Here is a 16,365-nt window from a genome sequence, read left to right as displayed (position 1 = left end):
ATCCCAGTTCTGCCATTTGTCTGCTGTGTGGCCTTGGGCAAGTCACTTCACTTCCTCTGTGCCTCAGTTACCTCATCCGTAAAATGGGGATTGAGACTGTGAGCTCCGCGGGGGACAATCTGATTACCTTGTATTTACTGTAGCGCTTAGAACTATGTTTGGCACATAGTAAGCGCTAACAAATACCATCATCATTATTATTATTATAAACACGATCGACTGACTGACTGACTGACTGACTGACTGCTATTATTACTGCTACTGCCGCTACTGCTACTACTACTACTTCTACTAGCCTTCCTTGGATTGGAAGACTACATCTCCCAACAGCCTCTGCGAGCCGGGCGAGCCCCACTTCCTGGAAAAACTACAACTCCCATGGGGGGAAGCGGCTGTGCGGACGCGGGAGCGGCCCGCCGCCCTGTCAAAGCGGGCCCGGAGGCGGGGTGCCCGCGGCGGTGCCCGAAGGACCTTGGAGACGGGGGTGGCCGAGCCGGCGCCCGAAGGACCCTGGGGCCAGCCCATGCCGTGGTGCCGCCGAGAGAGTGGAGCAGCGAGTCGGAGTCCCGGGCCGAGCCCGAGCTTTAGCCGCAGCGCCCGCCGCCTGATCTCCCCGCTCCCGTCGTAGCCGGAGGCCTCTCGCCGCCAGGCAGGATGCTGGAGGAAGCGGGAGAGGTGCTGGAGAACATGCTGAAGGCCTCTTGCCTGCCGCTCAGCTTCATCGTCTTCCTGCCCGCCGTGCTGCTGCTCGTGTCCCCGCCGCTGCCCGCCGCCGAGGCCGCCCACGAGTTCACCGTCTACCGCATGCAGCAGTACGATCTGCAGGGCCAGCCCTACGGTGCGTGCAGCCGGACCTCCCCGCTCTGCCCCTCCGAGCCGCCTTCCCGCTCCCTGCCCTCCCCAGGCTCCTCGAGTCCCGCCCCGCCCTCCCTTCCCTCTCCCCAGCCCCTAGCCCATCTTCTCAGTGGGCCTCGCGCCTTCTCCCTCTCTCCCCTCCCCCCCGCCTCATTGGGGGCGCAGAAGCGGAGAAAGTGTGGAGGGGCTCTTCGTCTTCCCACTCCGGGGGCTGGATATTTATTCTCCTCCCCGTCTTGTGTGCACCTTCCAGCGGTGGAGAGAAGCCGAAGAAGGAGCGCAGAAGGCATTTTATTGGGAGTGTTTCAGCCCCTCCTGGTTTATTGGACGGTGGGGGATTTGCTAGGGAGAGGCCCCGACAATTTGTGAAGGAGCTATAGGTGTGGACGTACGTTTGGGGAGAAGGTGAAATTCCCTGCCTAATCTGCGGGCTATAGTCCAGGTTAAAGAATAATTGTGATTATTTAAACTAAATGCTCACCGTGGGCTAAGCACCTAGTAGATACAAGAGGATCGGGGCAGATCCAGTCCTTGTCCCACATGGGGCTTACAGTCTAAGTAGGAAGGAAAACAGGAATCGAATCCACATTGTACAGATGAAGAGACTGAGGCCCGGCAGAGTGAAGTGACTTAGCTAAGGTCACCCAGCAGACAAGTGGCAGACCCGGGATTAGAACCCAGGTCTTCTGACTCCCAGGTCCGGGCCCTTTCCACTCGGGCCTCACTGCTGGGCTTGTGCTTTCCCCTCCTAGGGTGACACCAAATAACAAACCACGAGACCACAGGCCCGGGGGCAAGTATCTTCTAGACTGTGAGCCCACCTTCTAGACTGAGCCCGCTGTTGGGTAGGGACGTCTCTATATGTTGCAAACTTGTACTTTCCAAGCGCTTAGTACAGTGCTCTGCACACAGTAAGCGCTCAATAAATACGATTGAATGAATGAATGAAAGTATCTCCTGACTGGAGTCTCATTTGGCTTGTCATTGTCCCAGGTGGCTGTGTAGGAGCCAGGCAGAGGCAAATGACCCTCCCTCTCCCCACCCCCCTCACTCCCTCCAGAGGTCACAGAGCCTGCCAAGGGGGCGGATTCCATTGGGCCTCACTCAGCTTGTCACCTGGGGCTCCACCCCTGCCCTTGTCAGGCAAGAGTTCAGTCTTCTGGAGGCCTCCCTAATTGCTTCCTCCTTCCATATTTTGGGGCTGCTCTGTCCCCTGTCTGGCTCCTGCCAAGTTGGACTTTTTCCCCGTTAATAATCACTGTGGTATTTGTTAAGCTCCTACTATGTACTAAGTGCTAGGCTAGATACGAGATCATCAGTCACTTTTTCCACTTTTCCTTTTCCCAGGCACTTCCTTCTTCCTCATTCCCATTGAAGTTCTAGGCATAGGAGAAAGCGTTATCAGGTTATGAGCCCCTGAAAGGCCAGGCGCTTTGTCTAATTTTCACCTCCGTATTTTTTTCCCCAGTGTTCGGTACAGTGCCCTGCCCACAGTCAGTGCATAGTATCATTGCCACTGTCAGCAGCCAGAGGAAAAAGCTCCCTTCCCCTATCTTATGGTTTGCTCGTCTCCTGTGGTTGGTTTCAGGAAGGTCTGGTGTCGGGGAAGGTCCCTCCACCCACCCTGCGGCCAAGAGATCCTGTGTCGGAATATCCCAAACTTTTCCTTTTCTACCTCTCCTCCCTCTCTGCTCAAAGGAGCGTTCATTGGAGTCTGCCTTCCGTGTGTTTATCCCAGTAGGCTCCTCTGGGTTGACTCAGCCAAACCCTGCCAACCTGGCTCCCTTTCTGACTATGAGAGCTGCCTTTCTCCACCCCCGGGGGCTATCTGACAGGGCCCAGAATTGGACATTGGCTTCCAGCTGTCTTCTCACCAGGGAGCTCTAGAGGACAACCCCCCCCCCCCCCCCCCCCCCCGCCTTCTGAGATCTGAGACGCCCGAGCCTTTCTTTTCTGGGATTGCCTCCGGGTCTCCCAGCTCCCCATCCTTCCTTTCCCTTCCCCTTCCCCTCCCACCCTCCTGCACCACTAATTCCTGTGTCTCTCTTCTTCTGTGATAGTCCCCATGCCTTTATCTCATCCTCTCCTGCACTTCAGGCCTGAAAACTATCTTCCTTGCCACTTCTTTGGACGATCAGCAGCAGTAGTGGTATTTATTGAGCACTGTACTAAGCACTTGGAGGAGCCCAATACAACAGTGTTGTTAGATACGTTCCCTGCCCACAACAGGCTTGCAGTCTAGCATATTGTCGAGGAGGGAAGGAATGAGGGTGGGAGAAGAGAAAACAGTGAAACAATTTTCGGGGGCATGATCTCATGAGAGGGTGTCTTGAGGCAGGAGCCTTCCCGGGGCTCCAGGGTTTGTGCAGAAGCCACTGTTTCTTTGCCCCCACAACAAGCAGGTTTTACTGCGTTTTTTGTCTGTCTCCTACGGGGCCTCACATTGCTCTGTGGCTGGGCTTGAGGCTGTTTTCTCCTCAATACTCTCCCCGGACCAGTGTCTCGTATCACTGGAGATGTGCCGAACCGACCGATCGATCAGTTGAGCACTATACCAAGCACTCGAGAGAGTCCAGTTCAACAGAGCTGGTAGGCACAAAGCAGATGAGTGGTGGAGCCGCGATTAGAACCCAGGTGCTCTGACTCCCAGTTCTGTGCTCTTTGCACCAGGCCACACTGCTTCTCGGTAGGAAGCACGTGATAAACGTCTTTTTTAAGCTCTGTGTGGGCAGGAGCTAGGTCTTTATGAGCCCCGTGTGGGACAGGGCCTGTGTCCAAACCGATGATTTCATATCTACGAGAAGCAGCACGGCATAGTGGCTAGAGCACGGGCTTGGGAGTCAGAAGGTCACGAGTTCTAATCCCGGCTCCGCCACTTGCCTTCTCTGTGACCTTGGGCAAGTCACTTCACTTCTCTGGGCCTCAGTTACCTCATCTGTAAAATGGGGATTGAGACCGTGAGCCCCTCGTGGGACAGGGACTGTGTCCAACCCAATCTGTTTATATCCACCCCAGCGCTTAGTAGTGTACTGGGCATGTAGTGCTGAACAAAGACCACAACTATGATGATGATGGTGATCAATGTCCTAGTAATAAACCAATCCTCCATACGGTGCTCTGAGTGTAGCCACTTGTTTAATAAGCCTGAGTGTCCCTTCCTCCTCTTCCCCTTTCCCCTCCAGGCACCCGCAACGCCGTACTGAACACAGAAGCGCGGACAATAGAGGCAGATGTGCTGAGCCGCCGCTGCGTCATGATGCGGCTGGTAGATTTCTCGTACGAGCAGTATCAGAAGGCCTTGCGGCAGTCGGCGGGTGCCGTGGTCATCATCCTGCCCCAGACCATGGCTGCGTTGCCCCAGGACATCATCAGGGTAAGCCTTCTCTCTGACCCAACCCTTGTCCCTCTCTGTGTGCGTGCATGCCCTCCGCCCCCCCAACCCCCCCCGACCCGCAGGGGAAAGGTGGGGTGAGGGAGGATACGCGAAGCAGCTCAACCTCTCCCTCACCCCCAGCAATTCATGGAGATTGAGCCCGAGATGCTGGCTATGGAGACCATCGTCCCCGTGTACTTTGCCGTGGAGGACGAAGCCCTGCTTTCCATCTACGAACAGACTCAGGCAGCCTCGGCCTCCCAAGGCTCCGCCTCTGCGGCCGAAGGTGGGAGCCTGGGGCCAGGGGACCCGACTGGGCTGAGCAGGAGGAGGCAGCTGGAGGGGGCTGCTGTGACAGGCAGCAAGGGAGGGAGGGTGACAAGGTGGCTGGCTGGGTGGTGTTGCCTCACAACCAGAGAAAAGGGGGAAAACAGTAGTGATAATGTTCCTCGGGTGTATTGTGCAGCGTATAAGGAAAGCAAGTATATGTCTATTTGACACCCCCATCCCTTCCTTCCACCTCCCTTAAGCCATTCATCGCCCTCCCCCAACACACACACAAATACCAGAAGCAGTATTGCGTGTCCGGCCCACCCGCCCGAGGATAAACGCTATCCTCTGTGAACCACCAACCCCAAAGAAGGAAGTGAAGAAATCTTCTCTCCTTATTTCTCCCACCTCTGCACGGTTAGAAGGGAGGGAGGGAGAGAGAGAAAGAGAGAGAGAGAGAGATGGTTGCTCAGGGCCCTGGGGTTCCAGGCCCTTGGGTTTGAGAAATGCCTCATGCACCCTGGGCTAGCCAGTGCAAGTCGGGGGTAGAAGGGGACGGGGACGCCCTGCTCTCCACTCCCTCTTGGGACCGAGTAAGGCCCAAGTGTTTGTGACACGCTTCAAAAGAAAGTTCTTGAGCAAGGTTGCCCAGCCTAGGGCTGAGACAGAAAAGCGGTCTGTCAGCATCCCGGGAGGAGGTGAAGGGCAGGGCTGCCTCTGAAAAATACGCCTTTGAGCCCTGCCGTGCCTGGGTCAGACCAGTGGTCCTTCCCACCCGGGGCTCGGTCTCTATGGCAGTGAGTTGCTGGGAGGGACCAGGTGTCCTTCTGGACACCCATCCAACAGCATGGCACAGGAGAGACCAACTAAATTGCCCTGACTTCCCCTGGAGTGACCAGTTCTGGATCACTTGTCTGTGAATTTAGCCAGACCTCTCTCTTGAGCCTGCTGACGTACTGGACCACTGCAAAGACTCTCATGAGAACAAAATCCATCTGGCGATGGCCAACCAGGTGAAGCAGTATGGCATAGTGGGAGGAGCCCAGATCTGGGAGTCAGAGGATCTGGGTTCAAATTTTGGCCCCATCACTTGTCTGCCGGGCAATCTTGAGCAAGTTGTTTGGCTTCCCTGGGCCTCAGTTCCCTTCTCTGTGAAATGGGGCTTCGATACCTCTTCCCCCTCCTACTTGGACTGTGAGCCCCCTGTAGGACAGGGACTGTGTCCAACTTGATGATCGTGTATGTACCCCTGGGCTTAGGACAGTGTTTGGTTTAATAGATATCACTTTTTTTTGGCATTTTTTGTTCTGAACCCCTCTTCCTCACTATCCCCAAACTCCAATGGATGCCTCCCTGGCCCTGGGACTGACTGCCCGGTCCCCATCCTCCATGATTTTAGAGCCTTGAATCCATTCCCCCGCACCTGCCCCATCTGACGAGTCCAAATGCCCTCTGTCCCTGCAGTTCTGCTCCACACAGCCACGGCCAATGGCTTCCAGATGGTCACCAGCGGGGCCCAGAGCAAAGCCGTGAGCGACTGGCTCATCACCAGCGTGGAGGTGAGGGCTGTTGGGGTCACCAGCTTGGTTGCCCTTCCTCCATAAACCCTGACCTGTTCGAGAGGCCTCTAGCTGCCCCTGGCTGCCCAGAGTGGACAGTGGACAGAGAGAGCTCATGACTTTGTCGGCAGCTTCCTCCCCCGGGGCCCGTGCTTGGTGCTTCCATGGAGGAACGAGAGGGCTACACCCAGGCCTTGTTCCTCCCCTCTGGTGGGAGCATTCGGAGCTCCAACTTGTCTCCCTGGCAGCACCTGGTCCTGAGGGATCCCGTATTGGGTGTCCTGGGCCAAGAGCGTCTCACCATTGCCTGGTGGAGCCTCCCCTCGTCATTTATTTCATTCTTTCTTTCCCAGCATCCCTCCCCTCTTAATCAGGGATGTCCCGGCTGATCGTCTTCCCCTTGTGGGAAGAGAGTGGCCCTGGCCTCTCCCTCCACCCCTTCCTCCACAAATGCTGGCCTCTTTGCCCTCCCGGAAGGGAAGACAGTGTGGGGATGGTCTGGAGGTGTAAATGTGGGCCAAACTGGCACCAGGCTAAATCCAGCTCCTCGCCAGGGCCCAGAAGATGAGACGAGTAGGTGGGAGGGGGCTCTGAGAGGACCCCACCCACCATGGGTGCCTACGGCTAGGGTCGCGGCCTCTCCGTGGCACCGGAGGCGGTGCAGGAGACGGCCCAGCCTGACTCTGGTTTCCTCCTCAGGGTCGGCTGACGGGGCTGGGTGGAGAGGACCTCCCCACCATCGTCATTGTGGCCCACTACGATGCCTTCGGGGTTGCCCCTGTACGTATTCTGTGTTTGCCCCTTTCCGACAGGACCTCCTCAGTCCCAGTTCCTTCTCCCTTCTCCCTTCCCCTCCCAGTGACCCTTGGAGCAAGCTCACTGGGGCGTTTGCACTGCCCTTCTTTCCCAGTGGCTCTCTCATGGCGCAGATTCCAATGGCAGCGGCGTTTCAGTGCTGCTGGAACTCGCACGTCTCTTCTCTCGGCTTTACACCTACAAACGCACGCATGCTGGGTAAGCGGTGGGGGGCGGGGATGGGGAGGGGGTGCCACCCGGTGTGTTTTTGCTGGAGTCAGGGGGGCGGGGAAGGTCTGTGGCAGTTTCTGTTGCTCAGCTGAGGGTAGGAAGGGGGTGGGGAGTCAACAGGGAGCACACACACACCCCTCTGTAGCACGGAGACTCCAGGGCCGAGAGGGAAAGGCCACGGGTGTCTCTTAAGGGACAACCCAGAATTTCCAGGCTCCTCCCTGCCACTTCCCAGCTGTGACCCCCTTTGGAGTCATGGCAACTGTGTTTCCCTGTTCCGCGGGAGCCCCTGTGCGCGCTCCCCCCAACTAAGGAACGTTGGGGTGTGGCTTCCCAGACTGAAGCGAACGGTTGCGTTCTCTGCGCGTCAGGTACAACCTCCTGTTCTTTGCCTCCGGCGGGGGCAAATTCAACTACCAGGGGACCAAGAGGTGGTTAGAAGACAACCTGGATCACACCGGTGAGCAAGGAGAAGGCGAGGCTGGTCTCAGGAGAGAGGAGGAGATCACGGCGGGAGGGCAGGGGCATTTAAGTCCTCCGAGCGGACGGAGGGGTGACGCCTAGTCTCAGCGGTCCCCAGCAGCGCCTTGAGTCTGGAAAACCCTCCTCCCCAGAAGAGCCCGGTGGGCTCGGGGCTGCTGAGCCGCGGGGGAGAGCAGCACCTCACCCGGAGATAACTGGCAGTCCTGCCCTCCCAGGGCCCGAGCAGCCCGGGGCCCGCCGATCCCCTCTCTGGGCCCCAACGGGCCCAGCGCCAAAGCCTAAAGCCCAGGAGCACCCGGCCGGGGCATCGTGGTTGCTGCGGACTTGTTCCCGGGGCCCGGCTGGGGCGTAGCCTCTCGGGTGTCCCCCGGATGCCTGGGCCGCCCCAGAGGTGGCGGCGGGGGCCTACGAGTGCAGGGAAGGGGCAGCTTGTCATTTGCCAGCCTCCTGCTTCCTACCCTGACAAGCCAGCCCGGGTCCACCCTCACCTTTCAGACTCCAGTTTGCTTCAGGACAATGTGGCGTTTGTCCTGTGTCTTGACACCCTGGGCCGTGGGAACAGCTTGCACCTGCATGTCTCAAAACCTCCCAAGGAAGGAACCCTGCAGCATGCCTTCCTGCGGGAACTCGAGACGGTAACGGCATTGGGCAGGGAGGGGCACCCCTGAGGGGAGGAGGGGGAGCCGCGATGCCAGTGCCGGATCCCAGGTGGAGGCTGGGAAAGGCTGTCCCCCTCCCCAGAAACCGGGCTGCTCTCTCTCGCCCACCTCATCTGTCCTCCTCAGGATGGGTGGGTGGAAAGCCGCGGTGCCCGCCCAAGAGGGCGAGCCGGTCCACGGTCAGCCGGCGGGCGTCCCCAGAGCTGCCGCTTCCCCAGGGTTTGCGGGGGGGTGGGGGAGGGGGCACGCGGCGTCTTGGCGGGTGGGGGAGGAAGGGAAGTCTGCAGCCCCCCATCTCCCCGGCAGGTGACAGCCAGGCAGTTTCCAGAAGTGAGGTTCTCCATGGTGCACAAGAAGATCAACCTGGCAGAGGACATGCTGGCCTGGGAGCACGAGCGCTTCGCCATCCGCCGCCTCCCGGCCTTCACCGTCTCCCACCTGGAGAGCCATCGGGACGGACTGCGGAACAGCATCATGGACATCCGGTAGGAGCCCGGGGTGGCCCCCTGCCAGCTGCCCGGGCACCTTGCGGGCATGACCCCTGGGACTCGGGGGGCCGCTCCCCAGGTGAGACTCTGCTCCCAAGGTGGGGCGGAGCAGAGGCACGCGGGGGCCGGAGCTCTGCCCGCCTGACTGGCGGAGGTCACTTTGGAGAGGATTCCTGGGGAGAGTGAGCAGCTGTTGTAGCCCGTCACCTGGCAGCCTTCCTGCTCGGCCTGGCGGCTCGCCCGAGCCATCGCGCTGGGAGCAGCTGGGACGAGGGAGGACGCGGCTCCTTCCAGGCAGGGCCGCCACCTCTGAACCAGCCCGGTGCCCATGTGAAACCGGAGCAGCCACTCTTTACAGCTGTTTGGGGACTTCCGTTCTCTCAAGTTGGACTCTCAGAACTGGATTTGGCTCCGGGCGCTTAGTGGGGGAAGGGAGGGCTCCCGTGCCCCGTAGTAGCTCCAAGTGGGGTTGCCCAGGTGCCAGGACCGGGTGCTCAGGACTGACCTGCATGGAGACCAGCAGCCTCCTGGCCTTTTCCCCGGGTCGGCCAAGACGGAGGGGTGGGAGGCCTCCGCTGCCAGTGAGTCTCTGGGCTTCCTTTTGACGGCACTGGCCTCTTCCTCTTCCCCTGACTTCGTGGGCCCGGGAGTCAGGCGACCTGGTTTCTCTTCCCGGCCCTGGCACCTCGAACAAGTCATTTAATTTCTCGGGGTCTCAGGTTCTTCATCTGTCCAGTGGGGATTCAATGCTTGTTCTCCCCCATTAGGTGGTGAGCCCTTGTGGGAGAGGGACCATGTCCAACCTGATTATCATCAATCAATTAGTCGGATTTGTTGAGCACTTCCTCTGTGCAGACCACTGAACTAAGAGCTTGGGAGAGTACAAAACAATATAATAGACACATTCCCTGTTCATATTGAGCTTACAGTTTAGAGGGGAAGACAGACATTAATATAAATAAATGAATTTCAGAACTGGACATAAGTGCTGTGGGCCTGAGGGAGGGGAGCGAATCAGGGCAACATAGAAGGGAGTGGGAAAGGAGGAAATGAGGGCTTGTGGGCTGAGTTGTAAAGGGAGACCTGTGAGGGGAGATAGGAGGGGGCAAGTTGAACGCTTTAAAGCCGATGGGGTAAGGAGTTTCTATTTGATGTGGAGGTGGATGGGCAACCACTGAAGGTTCTTCAGGAATGGGGAAACGTGAACTGAACGTTTTTGTAGAAAAATGATCTGGGGAGCAGAGTGAAGTATGGACTGGAGAGAGGCTAGACAGGAGGCTTGGAAGGTCAGTGAGGAGGCTGATACATTAGTCAAGTTGGGATAGGGATCTTATATCTCTCCCGGTGGTTGACACATAGTAAGGGCTTAACAAATACCATGTCATCCTTATTATGATTATTATTATTCCTGAGTAACAAGGTGGTCACCGGCTTTACTCCCAAGCTCCCTCACTGAGCCCATATTCTGAGACAGTGAGGGCTGGGAGAGAAGGGGGTGAGGCTCCCCACCCCCGCCATTGCTTTCTCTAGAAGAGCAAGCAGAGTTCCTGTAGTTGGCTTATTGGGTGTCTGTGTGCACTCATGGCTTTTGCTTGTGCTCTCTGTCAGTGGTATTGAGTGCTTACTGTGTGCTGAACACTGTTAAGCATTTAGGAGAGGACGGTACAAGAGAGTTGGTAGACATGATCCCCACCCGTGAAGAACTGACAGTTTAGTAGGGGGAGACCGTCATGAAAATAAATGACAGGTCGGGAAAGCACCAGAGTATGAAGTCTGGACCTAAGTATGAAAGGGCTGGGGTGGGGTGAAGTGAGCGTCAGAGGGATTAAGGTGGGCTCTGTCTCTCTCAGGGCACGAGTTGATTCCAGAACACTAACCCGAAACACCAAGATAATTGCCGAGGCCTTGACTCGGGTCATCTACAACCTGACCGAGAAGGTACGTTGATTTCTCTCTGCCCGGCTCTCTCCTGCCCCTTTGGCCCAGTGACCCGCCCCCCATCACACTCCCTCCCCGCCCCCCCCCCACCTCTTTTTCTCTGTGTGCAGGGAGCCCCTGCAGATTTGCAGATCTTCACTGAACAAATGGTAAGGGAACTGGGTTGGAGGGTTGGGGGGCTTCTTAGGCAGGGCAGTTGCAGCGGGCAGCAGAGGGGGCTGTGGCCATGCCATTCCTCCTCTCGCTGCAGCAGATCCAGCAGGAGCAGCTGGAGTCAGTGATGGACTGGCTCACCAACCAGCCCCGTGCTGCCCAACTGGTGGACAAAGACAGCACATTCCTCAACACCCTAGAGTACTACCTGAGCCGCTACCTGAAGGACGTCAAGCAGCATCACGTGAAAGCTGACAAGCGGTGAGGGGCTGGGTTGGGCGTGACCGGGGGCAACTCCCAGAAGACCCCTGTGCTCTCTGGGTAGGAAAGACCCCCTCAGCCCCATCCTGCTGGTTTGGAGACTGCCTTGGTGTTCCTAGGTCCCCCAAGAGTCTGGAAACAGGCACCCCGATCTCGCCCCCAGGGACCTGAAACTGAACATGCCACCCTCTGGACATAATAATAATGATGATTGCATTTATTAAGCGCTTACTATGTGCAAAGCACTGTTCTAAGCGCTGGGGAGGTTACAAAGCGATCAGGTTGTCCCTCGGGGGGCTCACAGTCTTAATCCCCATTTTACAGATGAGGTAACTGAGGCACAGAGAAGTTAAATGACTTGCCCAAAGTCACACAGCTGACAGTTGGCGGAGCCAGGGTTTGAACCCATGACCTCTGACTCCAAAGCCCGCGCTCTTTTCACTGAGCCACGTGGGTGCCCCTTCTGGGCTCAGGGCTGAGGTGGCTGGTAGCCAGGCGGTTTCCATTTTGAGGGCAGGTTCAAGTAGTACTTGTAGTGGCATTTATCGAGTGCTCACTGTGTGCAGAGCATTGTTCTAGGTGAGTGAACTGTACTGAACCCAGAGAAGGGATGCATTCTTTGCTCTCAAGGAACTTCCACTCTAACAGAGAAGACAGGCAGAAAAATTATTTGAGTGCCTTACAGTCAGTTCATTTTGTTATCACCACATCCTTGTGTGGGAGGTGAGGCAGGAACTCTTCTTCCCATTTTACAGATGAAGAAACTGAGGCACAGAGTGTTCACATCCAGCCGGCTTGGGGCAGAGCTGGGACTAGAACTCAGGTCTTCTGCCTCCCAGCCCCACGCCCTTCCCCTAGACCCTGTTGTCCCCTCATATCAAGTGACTTGGGCCCCGTGGCCATAATGGGCTTTGTGCTCTGACCGGGATGGGGGTGGGGGTGGGCTGAAGATGAGGAAACAGACCCAGAAAAGTTAAATAACCTGCCCAAGGTCCCACAGTGGGTAAGTGGCAGAGCCCCAGATCCTCAGGCCTGGGCTTTTGCCACTTGGAAGAACTGCCCTAGGGAGACCATCCCCCTCCCCCCCCCCCCCACCCCGCCCCAAAGCAGCAGCAGCAGCAGCAGCAGGCTTGGCCTGGTCCCCCACAAGACATCCCACCCACTGCAAACCTGCTTCCTTCCCACAGGGACCCTGAGTTTGTCTTCTATGATCAGCTGAAGCAAGTGATGAACGCATACAGGTAGGAGGGCCCTCTTGTCCTACTTAGCCGGGTGGTGGGGTGGCTTGGCAAGGTGTCCGGGAACCGCCAGATCCTGGCTCCACTGCTCACTGAGGCCGTTGCTTTCCTTTCTCAGGGTTAAGCCAGCGATCTTTGATCTCCTCCTGGCTCTCTGCATAGCAGCCTACCTTGGGGTGGCCTACCTTGCAGTCCAGGTGAGCGAAAGTGGCGGTGGGGAGGGGGTGAAGAATGGGGAGGGGGGCGCCGAGGTGCATTCTGCACAGTAAACACTCAATAAATACGATTGAATGAATTGAATGAATGAGGGGCAGAAAGCCCAGGGAGTTTGGTGGAGAGGGAGACCACGGAGGCGGATTCCTTTTCAGTCACCACTCCCTAGCCAGCCACTGGTAGCTTTTGGTGAAGCAGGGAGAGTGGGAGCCGAGGGGGGCCTTGTGACTTGTGGCAACTAGGCATCCAGACCCAAGATGAGGCTGGCTTCTCCTCCCCAACTAATAATAATAATGATGATGATGGCATTTTTAAGTGCTTACTATGTGCAAAGCACTGTTCTAAGCGCTGGGAAGGATATAAGGTGATCAAGTTGTCCCACGTGGGGTTCACAGTCTTAATCCCCATTTTACAGATTAGGTAACTGAGGCCCAGAGAAGTTGTGACTTGCCCAAAGTCACACAGCTGACAAGTGGCGGAGCCAGGATTTGAACCCATGACCTCTGACTCCCAAGCCCAGGCTCTTTCCACTGAGCCACGCTGCTTCTCTTCTTGCTGCATGTTGTCCCTGGGTGGGCGGCCAAGGAGAAGGAAGAGGGGGCTCTTCTCTGCTTCAGGAGCCTGCTGCCTGCCTGCTAACCCGCCTCTGCTTTGAGTTAGCGAGGAACAAGGGCAGGGCAGCAGAGGCCAGCCCATTCCACACCTGGGCTGAGGTCGATGACATGAGCACCTCAGCCCAAATCAGGGGTGGCCCTGGCACCATCAAGGGGCCCCATGCCACCACCCCCGCCTCCCTGCGTGGGTACTGGGGAGATCACGCTCTGTGAGAGAGCCCCTCTCGGGCGCTCCGGCTTCTTTTTCGGACTCTGTCCTGCAGACCACATGGACCCCTGAGGAGGGGATCCGGAGAGGGGGCAGGGCCACCACGAGTTGGTGGGGGACTCACTCATCCTTTCTCCCTCTCTCTGTAGCACTTTGGTGTCCTATATAAGACCATGCAGAGACTCTCCCTGAAGTCCAAGCAGCAGTGAAAGGGGTCACTCGCCGAACCCATTGAGCAGCACAGAGCCACCATTGAGCCCGCCAGGAGTTTCAGCCTTCCATCAAAACCTCTACTCGACCCTCCCTCCCTCCCTCTGTTCCTCTAGCCGCCCCACTGTTGGGGGAGCCAAGCACATGCAGAACTTCCCAGTTCCAGCACACATCCTCTTTCTCCTCCCCTCCCTGCTCCCTCTTCTCCCTCCCCCCCACCTCCCACTACATGGAGAGAGGCGAGAAGCAGAGACCCAAGCAATCTACACAGGTGGTTGAAACACTGAATCGCTGGTTTGTAGGGCTTCCTTGGAGCAGCGTGGACGAGTGGAGCAGCCCCCCACCCCCTTAGCCCCCTCGCCCTTCTGGCCCCCACAGCTGTCGTCCCCATCCCAGCGATACATGTGCTACCTGGGAGTGAGGGGCTGTCACCCGAGGCCCCAGATCCCAGAAACTGCTGCCTCCAAACCTCGGAGCCTGCGTTGTCCGTGTGCACGTGTAAATTAAAGAAAAACCAAAACATCGGATTTCCTTCTGCCTCCTCCACCTTGTGCCTTGCTTCGGCGCTGAACAGCGCAGCCTGGGCATCTGAGGGATGGCTGAGTGGTGGCAATGGGCACAGGGAGCCTTGGGTCTGCCCTTCCTGGCAGATGGGGGGCCAGGTCCAAGAGCGGCCGGTGGGCTGCTGCCGTCCTTCACTTAGGGTCCCATCTCTCCCTTTGGGACCGAGAAGCCCTCAGCCTTAAACTTGGGTCTCTTGCCGACCTTGGAAGCATCTCTTTCTGTGGGCTAGGCAGAGGGAGGCAGCCCCACCCACCTTTTCCTGTTAATGTGGGTAGCGGCTACTAGCTTTGAGGGACTCTGCCAGCCAGGCTACTGCTCCTTCTCCCTAGGAAACAGCCCCACAGCAAAGCTGTCCATGGTTGCTGCTTCCTCCCCAGCTTCTCGAAGGCTAGTAGATTAAGGCCCCTCAGCCACCTTTGCTGGACATGGCCCCATTCTAATTCAGCCTTCCATCCCTTCTGCGGCTGGAAATAGAGGATGCTGAGGTACAGCTATTTTGAAGAAGCCACAATTGACACTACCCTCCCACCCTCCCTGCAAAACCTGTGCCACCTTTTCTCCCCATATTTCCCCAACCCTACCCTGCCAGCATTGCCAGGTGAGGCCTGTGGGTCAGAGACTCTGGTTGAGTCTTCCCCACTCTACCCCTGCCCCTGTTCGCATAGAACAGCTAGACTAGCTTCCTGCAGGGGTAGGGGGCTATCCCCTGCACAGCAGCCCCACGCCAATTAACTTCTTATCATTGGACACCTGCCCTTTCCCCACCCAACGGCCCTGGCGTGACCCTGTCCCACACCTGCTCAGTTGTCTTCAGCCGGTTCAAAGTCCCTCAACAGCTCCTCTGTAGATTTGGGGCCCAGGGAGACTCTTGGATGCCTGAGCAAAGTCTGAGGTGAGGGGCGGCAGAGGCAAGGCAAGACGCTACCCGAAAGTTTAAGTCCATTCCAAAGACCATCTTCAGCTCTTCTTTATGGGAAGCAGAGGCCTCCTCCTCTGCAGCCTGTCTCACTGGACTGCAGCTTGAGCTACCATAGTAGTTAATGGAGTCGTGACGAGATCGTGACGGAAACTGCCCTCAAAGGTCACCAATGACCTCCTGCTTGCCAAATCCAACGGCTCATACTCTGTCCTAATCCTCCTCGACCTCTCAGCTGCCTTCGACACTGTGGACCACCCCCTTCTCCTCAACACGCTATCTGACCTTGGCTTCACAGACTCCGTCCTCTCCTGGTTCTCCTCTTATCTCTCCGGTCGTTCTTTCTCAGTCTCTTTTGCAGGCTCCTCCTCCCCCTCCCATCCTCTTACTGTGGGGGTTCCCCAAGGTTCAGTGCTTGGTCCCCTTCTGTTCTCGATCTACACGCACTCCCTTGGTGACCTCATTCGCGCCCACGGCTTCAACTATCATCTCTACGCTGATGACACCCAGATCTACATCTCTGCCCCTGCTCTCTCCCCCTCTCTCCAGGCTCGCATCTCCTCCTGCCTTCAGGACATCTCCATCTGGACGTCTGCCCGCCACCTAAAGCTCAACATGTCGAAGACTGAACTCCTTGTCTTCCTTCCCAAACCCTGCCCTCTCCCTGACTTTCCCATCTCTGTTGACGGCACTACCATCCTTCCCGTCTCACAAGCCCGCAACCTTGGTGTCATCCTCGACTCCGCTCTCTCATTCACCCCTCACATCCAAGCCGTCACCAAAACCTGCCAGTCTCAGCTCCGCAACATTGCCAAGATCCGCCCTTTCCTCTCCATCCATACCGCTACCCTGCTTATTCAAGCTCTCATCCTATCCCGTCTGGACTACTGCATCAGCCTTCTCTCTGATCTCCCATCCTCGTGTCTCTCCCCACTTCAATCCATACTTCATGCTGCTGCCCGGGATTATCTTTGTCCAGAAACGCTCTGGGCATATTACTCCCCTCCTCAAAAATCTCCAGTGGCTACCAATCAATCTGCGCATCAGGCAGAAACTCCTCACGCTGGGCTTCAAGGCTGTCCATCACCTCGCCCCCTCCTACCTCACCTCCCTTCTCTCCCTCTACAGCCCACCCCGCACCCTCCACTCCTCTGCTGCTAATCTCCTCACCGTACCTTGTTCTCGCCTGTCCCGCCATCGACCCCCCGGCCCACGTCATCCCCCGGGCCTGGAATGCCCTCCCTCTGCCCATCCGCCAAGCTAGCTCTCTTCCTCCCTTCAAGGCCCTACTGAGAGCTCACCTCCTCCAGGAGGCCTTCCCAGACTGAGCCCCTTCC

General features: G+C 57.4%; 1 protein-coding gene across 2 annotated transcripts; it reads left to right on the top strand.

The window, feature by feature from the left end:
- The first annotated feature begins 536 nt into the window (after window positions 1-536).
- Window positions 537-14,133, top strand: NCLN (nicalin). 2 transcript variants are annotated; one of them, XM_038772486.1, is made up of 15 exons: window positions 537-838; window positions 4,038-4,228; window positions 4,370-4,514; window positions 5,963-6,057; window positions 6,757-6,837; window positions 6,968-7,071; window positions 7,455-7,543; window positions 8,062-8,201; window positions 8,532-8,710; window positions 10,564-10,651; window positions 10,762-10,800; window positions 10,905-11,065; window positions 12,253-12,306; window positions 12,422-12,500; window positions 13,488-14,133. In XM_038772486.1, the coding sequence occupies exons 1-15, from the start codon at window positions 655-657 to the stop codon at window positions 13,545-13,547; spliced, it is 1,689 nt and encodes a 562-aa protein (XP_038628414.1). In that variant the 5' UTR covers window positions 537-654; the 3' UTR covers window positions 13,548-14,133. The 2 variants fall into 2 exon arrangements, with proteins under 2 accessions (XP_038628414.1, XP_038628412.1); XM_038772484.1 differs by having other exon boundaries at window positions 10,902-11,065.
- Window positions 14,134-16,365: the final 2,232 nt, after the last annotated feature.

This window comes from Tachyglossus aculeatus, chromosome X1, assembly GCF_015852505.1.
Source record: "Tachyglossus aculeatus isolate mTacAcu1 chromosome X1, mTacAcu1.pri, whole genome shotgun sequence".
Taxonomy (NCBI): domain Eukaryota; kingdom Metazoa; phylum Chordata; class Mammalia; order Monotremata; family Tachyglossidae; genus Tachyglossus; species Tachyglossus aculeatus.
This window is presented reverse-complemented; position numbering and strand designations above follow the sequence as displayed.